General features: G+C 40.3%; 1 protein-coding gene across 2 annotated transcripts in view; it reads right to left on the bottom strand.

The window, feature by feature from the left end:
- Nucleotides 1-226: 226 nt before the first annotated feature.
- Lpxn (leupaxin) overlaps nt 227-9,829 on the bottom strand; it is a 31,686-nt gene continuing 22,083 nt past the window's right edge. For both annotated transcript variants that reach the window (XM_075973591.1, XM_075973590.1), the window contains exons 5-9: nt 8,045-8,212; nt 7,126-7,299; nt 6,926-7,007; nt 1,286-1,434; nt 227-967 (exon numbers count right to left, since the gene is read on the bottom strand). In XM_075973591.1, the coding sequence (XP_075829706.1) occupies nt 698-967; nt 1,286-1,434; nt 6,926-7,007; nt 7,126-7,299; nt 8,045-8,212 (843 nt within the window). In that variant the 3' untranslated portion in view covers nt 227-697. The remainder of the gene's footprint in view (nt 968-1,285; nt 1,435-6,925; nt 7,008-7,125; nt 7,300-8,044; nt 8,213-9,829) is intronic.

Raw genomic sequence — 9,829 nt, 5'->3', positions numbered from 1 at the left:
ACCTTGAAATTATTCAAAGATTTCAGTCTGAAAAGTAAAATGGGTAAAGGCCCAAACTAAAGAGAAGAGTTAGAAACAACAGGTCTCATCTTTTAGCTTTTTCTGATTAAAAAAGGGTTTGCACTGCTATATGCAAGGAAAGAAGAATGGGGGTACAAATTTAGCTGCAAATAGGACCTGGTGTTCTATAATATAGGAAGCAAAACATTTGTCTATCACATGAATATGACAGTGAGTCACCAAAACCACAAGCTGCTTTATTCACACAGATGTCAGTTAAAATACACTTCCTCTTAAAATAGCAAACATTGAGGGAAGGCACTATAAGGGCTTAAGAGTAGAATCATGACTCCTGAGAGAAAAGAAAAAGCCAGACTCTGGGGCCCACAGCTGAAGGTCTGAGAGGGGCATCAGTAGAGGTAAAAGGTGAGAAACAGAAAACCAGAGGTGGAATGAATTGTGCACATAAGAAATATACCTTCAGAGGGCCTTGATAGTATGATCTAGATCTAAATGCAAATACATAATAAGAAATGTCTTCAAAAATAAGATTATAGGCCTAGTAACATGCAGAAATTCCCTGATTTGCTCATTTTTTGTACTCTACTAGCCCACTGAGTGAAGGTCAGGGAAACAAAGTGTGCTCTTCCCTGCCCTGGTCTCAGGCAACATTAAGTCGATGGCGGATCAAAGGGAACTACTGTGGAAAGAGCTTAGTGAAGCAGAGTTGACAGTAGGTCTTGTTGTTCTGCTCTCGGAAGATGCCTTTTGACAGCTGTGTCAAGCAGAAAGCACACACAAAGTGCTCAGGATGAAACTTGTGCCCCATGGCACTGATGCAGCGGCCAGTAATGGGCTGCCCGCAGCCATAGCAGAGGGTCCCTCGGCGTTGATGGTAATGGAGTTCACAGAATGGACGGCCATCCAGTTCAAAGAAGGAGCCAGAAGAAAAACTGCTGAAGCAGTCCTGAGGATGGAGTGAACACAGACAAAAGAAATGCACATCAAGAGATAATGCCACCAAATAAGATGTTCATCTTCAAAATTTTTGACAGTTACCTGCCAGTTGTAGGATTTATCTCAGGTCCTTGACAAATAAAGGCTAGATTTACACATTGCAAAACAGACCAGCAAAAGCCCTATTTTTCTTTTTAAATAAATAAATAAAACTAACATGGATTCCTTACTTTAGACTAGAAACTATCTCACTTTGTAGCAACTAGTCCACTCAGGGAAGAATACGATTCGATTTTCCCTAAAACTGAAGGTAATTGAGCATACAAACCCCACACACAAAGCACTCTGGGTGCCAGACAGTGTTCATTGCTGAAAGATAGTTTTCCAACACTGGGCGGTTGCAGCCACCACACTTAGGTGAGAACATGGCTAAGAAATCTTTCCGGCAATATGGCTTCTTGTCCTTCTCATGAAAACCTGAAAAGATAAAATCAAAGATTCATAGTTTCAGCCTTTGAGTCCTTTAAAGCTACATTAGAAGCAGAGATAAGGTCATTATTGTAACTTTTCCCAACTTTAGTATCCCCATGTTCAAAAGGAGACAATGCAGGTGCCTTTTAGCATTGAACCTGGATCACAGTCTAAGTACTAGGGGCTATTTCTCCTTAACACCTTGATACAAAGTGTTCCCTTAGCCTGAAGTTTTATTCCTGCCACTGATAAAACTGTAATTCAGCTCAAAAGGTCACCTTTTCATTGGCATCAACCCAGCCCTTCTCTGTCAATCCATCTTCATCGCACTTACTTTATCTTAAATTATTGCTATAGGCTATCTTCCCTCACTGAAAAATTAGCTCTGAGAGAAACTAGATACCATTGGTCTTGCTACCATTACCCCACACACACAATATTTAAAATACTTTAAAATAAGATAACACTAAATAGTAATTAACCTTGATAAGTTATCCATAGTTAACTAGTCAGTAGAGGAGAGAAAACTCACATCCCACCTCTAACTTAAATGCATCCAAAACTTGACCTTTCAATGGAAACTGATAGGTCAACTAAGTGCAAATATCCTAACCAAAACTGTATACACATGAGAAGCCACCCTGTGCCTCACCAGCCTAGTGGTATGAAACAAAGTGTGTTTAGTGGGTTGTTCAAGCTGTCTACTCCAGGAAGATTCTAGAAAGGTCCTGTGATCATAGTAGCCAGATCACAAAACTGTAATAGGATATCAGAGTAGGACCTAAATCCCATGGCTGTTCTTTCCATCTTTCGTTCTTGTCACTGTTGGATGGAGCTTGCTTCACTCAATTATGTTTTCTCTAAAACAAAAATGGGTAAGTTGTCAAAATCGTAAGGCCTAGGGATCTAAAAATCCAACCTAGCAATTTTCTATCTGTCCTGTGTTATTCTTTGAACCCCACAGACTCAGAAAGCTTACTTTACTTTTCTCTTTTTCTTCTGACCCATTGAGAAGATTTCTAGAGTCTGTTTCAGGAAAAGTGAATGTCAACCCCACACCACCATCATCACTGCTTAAGGAAAGAAATACACACAGGTATCTTTTGGAGTAAAACAGCATTCTTTTTCACTCCAGCATGGCTCACTCACCTGAAAATTTGTTAAAATGCGGATTGCTAGGTCTTCCCTCCTCTCCCCACCCCACCCCCAATTTTTTTATTTATGGCACTAAAGATTTTGCATTCTTTTTTTTAACATTTTTTTATTGAGAAAAGGAAAAAAAAACAAGTTTCCACCTCCTCCCAGCCTCCCATTTCCCTCCCCCTCCTCCCACCCTTCTCCCCCTCCCCCTATTCCTCTCCCCCTCCCTCTCCAGTCCAAAGAGCAGTCAGGGTTCCCTGCCCTGTGGTAAGTCCAAGGTCCTCCCCCCTCCGTCCATATCTAGGAAGGTGAACATCCAAACTGGCTAGGCTCCCACAAAGCCAGCAAGATTTTGCATTCTTAACATGCCCCAAGTGATATAAGTTGGTATTTCTTAAGAAAGCTGCAGACATACTACCTAACCTAGGTATGAACCCCATTTAGGAATCTGCAGAGCAGTGATCTCCAGAGTGAGACAGTAAAATAACACCCTCCATTTCTACTTGGGTGAGTCTCAGGAGGGGAATCAAAGCAATCCATCCACCAAAATTGCTATAATGTTTCTGTACATAGTAACCCCCTAAATTGGAAAAGTTTCTGCACTGTCCTGAAGGCTCGCTCAGGGGCCAATTACCTCAAGAGAATGAATGAAAGACACTGACAATTAAAAGTTACCGCAGAGACATGGGAAAGTGTTTTCACTCCAGTGTCTCCTAGCCACGGGGGAAATCAAAGAGCACCTGCATGGCCGAGATAATGAACAATTAAAAAGAAAATGGGACGCACTGAGGACATAGGTCCCTAGGAAAAATGCTAAGGGCCAATGCATTTAAAAACTTTAGCCTTAAAGAGGGATTCTCTGAACTGAAGAAAAATGCAGATGAATTTAATTTCCCAGGAGGTTCCATAATTTAACTGTTATTATCAAAATTCTGTATGTGTCTGTGTCCTGGAATAAAAGTCAGGATGCTATCTAATTAATGAACTGACCATATGACAGTGGACCCATTTATGAGAAAGCCAGGAAAAAGAACATGACTATAACCCAAAAGGAACTTCTAAGTAGTAAATGGCTCCATTGCCATTGCCTCTATTAATATATGTTTTCAGAGTAATTTCATGTTTATTTCATATCATAATGAACCAGTGAACCATCAGATTAGGATGAGCCCAACTCAAGAACAACTAGTTATCCTTAAGGGTTGGACTTTTTTTTTTGTATGCAACTATGGCTGTTCTTCAAATATTCCCTTTCCTGTTTCCAGGCAATTTCTACAACATAATTATCATTAGATAGTGCTGTTCGCCCTCTCCTTATAGGTCATCAAAGATAAGCCAAAGTATGATTTCACAAAGGTCCAATTTAGGGAATCATTGAGTTCATTGTGTTTATAGAGTATGGGTAATCCCAAAGCAGCCACACCACAAGATAGCCTCCCTGAACATGGATAACAACTTTAATACAGCAGCACAGACAGAGTTTCCTCTTCCACTAACGTTAAATATGCTGTATGCTCTAGCACCTCTTGAGAACATGAGACCATGTACCACACTAGAGCAGAATCACAATCAGTTGGCCAGTTAGCCCCTTATTCTATGAAGGAATATCTATAGTCAATAAGCCCAATGAAGGTCTCATGTAGATAGCCACCCCTGCTCAGATGAAGAGGATGGCTGTTAAGCTTAGAGCAAAGAATTCTGCATCAGACATTATTCATTTAATGGCTATTTATTTAGTCTAATTAATTTTCATATTTCTATTGCTACTGATACAGGAAATATGTATCATTTTGATGTATTAAGTGCTTTGAACAAGCTCCAATGGACAAGCAAATCACTACAAAGAACTTTGCTAGTGCCTTATGTCAGGACTATCATGTCTGACTCTATTGCCCAGTAAAGTATAAGTTGGTACTGAGGGGGTAAGGAGACTTAGCAACAGGAGAATTAAATCTCAGTCAAAGAGTACTTAGAATATGTTAACAAAAGTGTGATGTGGCACTTACGGAAATGAGACCTGAGTTCAAATTCTTTCCATCCCTTCAATGATATCTCAGTCAATGAAGTGCTTGCCTTGTAAACACGAGGCAAGGAACTGTGTTAGGTCCCCAGACAGAACCCACCAAATAAGTAAATTGGCAAGCAAACAACAAACAAATAAATAAAAACTGGGCATAGTGACACACATTTGTAATCCACAACTGGGGAGACTGTTGGTATCGTGGGGCTCCAAAAAGAGTCAATCCTACTTGGCAAGCTTCAGGCCTTTTCTCACTCACTCACACACGTAGTTATGGCCCTGAGGAATAATACCTAAGGTTTCCCTCTAGCATCCACATGCATGTGTGTTCCTGGGAGGTGTAGAGAAGAGACTGGGAGACATCATCACCTAAACAGTAAACCTCAAACCAGCCCGAGCTACACGGCACTCCATTGCTCCAAAACCAAAATGAACAATAAAAGAGGGACAAAATGTCAGGACAATTCAGAAAATAAATGCTTGCAAACTGTTAAAATGGGTCACATATAGAAGACAAAACAGGGCTGGTGAGACGGTTGAGTGGGTAAAGGAACTTACCAACAAGCCTGAGGGCCTACGTTCAATCATTGGGACCCACGAGGCAGAAGGAGAGAACTGACTCACTCTGTTTGCTAACCTCCATATGTATGAAATGGTACGCTCACATTCACAGGCAAATTAAAAATGCAATAAAAATTTGGGTAGTATACAAAATGAAAATAAAGGCTTAATGGAAACTTCTCAATTATGGAAGCTGAACACAGTCCTAAGAATTAGGAATGCAAACATTTCCTACTGTATATTAATATACAATTCCTATAGAATTCTATGTTGAGGCAACTCAAGAGCAGTGACAGAATAAAAACATGTAAGGAATTATTTAAATTATGAAAGAATCACAAAGAAAATGAGAAAAAGAAAGGAGATGACAGTATGAAATATTAATAAGGATTTTTCTGGTGGTTGCTGCTTTGTTTGTTTGTTTTTATAATATAAAGTACAAGAGTGGCCTCTAACATGACAGATCTAAGGCTGGAAGGGATATCCACTTTCACTGCCGGGGTTGTCAGCATGAGCTCTCCCAGTATCTGAATTCAAAGTACTTCTCAAGTTTAGACAGGACTGGCTCAAGTCTGAAAAGCCATTGGATGAGCTGATGCCCCATCACGTCACAAAACACAGGGAACTCTAGCATACCTAAGAAATAAGTTGAGCTCTCCACTGGGAGTGGGGAAAGGCAAATTAGGAACGGCTGACAAGTTGACAACTTCTCTACCATTGAAACTCTCCCACCTGGTTAAACACAGTGGGTCTCAACAATCAGACCAAAAAAACAAAAAATCAACAACAACAAAAAGTATAGAAAGGGTACTTATCAGGAGGAAGAAGGAGGTAAAATCAGGTAGATGGGAGGTTAGAGCGGGAAGTTACAGTAATCAGCATGCCCATTATACATGCAGGAAGTGATCAAAACACACTCAAAGAAAGGAGAAGTGGGGTCCAGGAAATAGAGGATCTAAAGAGAAAGGTAGTAACAGCAGATTCCAGGGATAATTTGGGGGAAAGAACTAAAATGACTGCTACTTAGCAGGAAGAAAGCATTTCAGGTTAGAGCAAAATCATCAATAAAATAAAATGGAGCAGGCTTATTAGCAGATCAGCTGACTATTTTGATAAGGATTTTATGGTTCTATCAGGTAAATTAGTGGTAAGTATAGTGTAAACTAAGCTGGAAGAAAGCAATTCAAATTTTAATTCCAAGGGGAAAAAATGGTTCATACTTGTAAGTAACAGTGACACATTGCGTGTGGGAGAGGGGGGATGTATGTGTGTTTGCATGTTTGCTACATGTGCCATAATTCATGTGTAGAGGTAACGACAACTTCTGGTGTCAGTCCTTTCCTTCCATGTTTGAGACAGTCTCTTCTGTCTGCACTGTGTGCATCAGGCTAGCTGGCCTGCAAGTTTCTAAGGATTGTCCTTAGAAACCTCACATCTTTGGAAGGAACATACTGGTGTCACAGACTTGTGCTATCAGCCCTAGCTTTTAAGCAGATTCAGGTCTTCTTCATAAATGTGCAGCAAGGGCTTCCCCCGCCAAGCCATCTCCAGAGGCACAATCTGTTTTTAAATGATGGAATTCCACTTCTTTAATTAAAAAAAATCAATTTAAACCAAAAGCAGTAATGATAGGGAAAAGTAGAGAGACAATATCTAGGCATGAAATTGACTTCTAAGTGGCAGTGCTGAGAACAGAAACTAAGCAGACAGCAGTCCCAAGGAAGAGTGCTGCTGGCCTTCCCATCTCTCAGCCTGGAGTCATGGCCTCCCACTTACCTTCTGCACCAAACACCTCTCCACAGTGAGAGCAGAAGAAGTGCTCTGGGTGCCATGTCTGGTTCATTGCTGTCAGCACTTTCTGGAAACGGCACACATGGAGAGGTATTAGAAGGCTCCAGAGTTGTAAAACATGGCCATTGCTCTTAATGAGTAATCAGATACTACATGAAAGCTGACAGGGCTGGCGAGTTACTCACATCCATGATGGGAGCGGCACAGTAGGCACAACGTGGAGAGAACAGATGGTGGTAGTCCTCGGAACAGTAGGCCAAGCCATTCCGTTCAAAGAAGGGACTGGAGCCAATCTCCTCCTTGCAGTGATTGCAAATGAAGTGCTCTGGGTGCCAGGATTGCCCCAGAGCATGGATCACCTAGGGATATCACAGAGCCTGGCATGGCAGTGCTGCACCTCTAGAGGGCACTCTGCATGCTGCATTCCATTAGACAACACCTCCTGGGAAGACCTAGGTTACATTAAAGACATCTGCAACCATGCTTAAAGAATAGTAAAAGGGACCTGCCATGCTGATTAATCAAGAAGCCAAGCAGAATTTACTTCTCAGCTCTGCGTCTCTGCACACCTTGCCTCGCAACCTTCCAGAATCAAATTGGAAAGCCCTGCCCTGTGGATTTAATAATAATGGTTCAGAGTCAGTATCTCTGTTTAACGAGTCATATCTCAATTTCATTTAGCTGAAATTGCAATGAATAAATGTAAGTCCAGAAATGTCTGAAGAGAGAAAGCAGTGTGAAAGGTCATCTCAGAAATGGCAGTAAATAAAAGTGATTAGGAATTCAAACTCAGAAGGTAGACCATCCTGAACTCAAATGTTCCCTTTGCTTCTTTCTTACTAGACTTTGATCTTTCCAAGCAATGTCTCTGAGCGCTTGACCTCCTTGTTTTTGCAAAAGATATGACAATAAAATATCTTTAAAAGATTAATTAAACTATTAAATGTAGGAATACTAATAAATCACTTAACTCACGATCCAGAATAATATAAGCAGTCAGTGGTTGTTAACAAAAAATTAAAATATCTTAGAATAAAAAGAGAAAGCCATTCTTGGACACTCACAGACACAGACTGATTGGACCAACATCCTGGATTACCCTACCTTCCCAGCAATTGGCTTTTCGCAGGAAGCACAGTGGCCCTTGGGCACGGTGGCAATCCCAAGATCTTGCAGTTCCTGTTCCAAACCCCCAAGCATTGAGTCCAACGATGCCTTGTGATCCTGTTTGTCTGGTGAGGGTTTCCTGCTGGCATCTGCTGTCACTGAAACCTTGGACAAGGAAAGAACCATGAATAGAAATCAGTCTGTATAGACCTTTATTCTCCTTGGCATTTGCTGTATACAACCTATTCCTATACTTCTAATGTCTGATCTTGTCTTTCCCTAACCTTTCTTCAAGGAACTAGAGACATCCAACATGAACATAAATAAAAATACTTTTATTTCCATATCATTTTAGATTGCTTGAGTGAAATGAAATTTGATCATTTATCATTGATTTGTAAATCTTCTGTCTAATGAAAAAATCGATTATAAAAAGATTATATTTTTGTAGATCTTACAGTGACCTGACCCCAGATGAATATTAGTCATCTCTTTCTTTTATTCATTTGTTAATTGTCAAGCACCTAATTTGTCACAGTCTGCATTCTAGGACTTGCTATTAAGAAGTGTATAAGCATACCAAGTTTCTAGCCTCATGGAATTTTTATTCTATGAGTAGAGGGAAGCAGATGTGCAAGACTTTATAGTGACATTTCATTTGTGTTTTCATAAACAAAGTTCACCTGAAGATCAGAGTGCAAAGTAGCCACACTGGTCAGCCATACAGTCCAGACAGTAGTGACACACATCTTCATTCCCAGCAGCAGCCACATTAGTTAGCGATAGAGGCCAGGAAGTGGTGGTGCACACCTTTAATCCCAGCACTAGAGAGGAATATAAGTTGAGACGAGACAGGAACTCGCTCTCTTTCAGTCTGAAGATTTTGTAAAGGTAAGATCTCTCTAGTGGTTGGCTGCTTTACTTCTCTGATCTTTCAGTTTGAACCCCAATATATGTCTCTGGGTTTTTATTAGTTGTGCTATACTACTTTGAAATGATTTGTACAATGTTTAAAGGCAGTGTTAACAGAGAAGGTAATGAGATTACATTTATTAGAAAATAGATCCAAACTTGTTATTATAAATCACTCATCAGTTGTACACAGACACACACACACACAGACACACACACACAGACACACATACACACACACAGACACACACACAGACACACACACACAGACACACACACACACAGACACACACACACAGACACACACACACACAGACACACACACACACAGAGAGACACAGAGACACACAGACACACACACAGACACACACACACACACACACACACACAAAAGCCTACTTTTTTCCTTCATCGTTTCATGTCCTTTCCAATGTTTATCTTCTCAAATAAATACAGTGGCTCTAACAGATCCATTGCCTACCCATCAAATTTTTTATAATCAAATGGATAGTCACAGTTTCACACCTATTAATTGATGTCTTCCCAATCTCATTTTCTATTTCACAGTTAAAAGCCTTCTTGTTGAAGCAGGCAGGTTCCCAATATTCTTCTGGATAGTTCTGCTAATATCTGCCTTCTCTAGTTATTCAATCATTACTGTCTATAAAATCTTCACATTATTTTACCACTCATTATGGTAATTTCCCTTAAAAAAATTGATCCTCAAACATATTTCTTTCCTTCCCTTTATATAATGGAAGTTAGTGTTTGAGAGGTGATGTGTATGCTATGAATATCATTGGTTAATAAAGAAACTGTCTTGTGCCTGCACGGGGAATAGAGGTAAGTGGGGGAAACTAAACTTAATGC

Source organism: Microtus pennsylvanicus, chromosome 5 (assembly GCF_037038515.1).
Source record: "Microtus pennsylvanicus isolate mMicPen1 chromosome 5, mMicPen1.hap1, whole genome shotgun sequence".
Classification (NCBI taxonomy): Eukaryota; Metazoa; Chordata; class Mammalia; order Rodentia; family Cricetidae; genus Microtus; species Microtus pennsylvanicus.
This window is presented reverse-complemented; position numbering and strand designations above follow the sequence as displayed.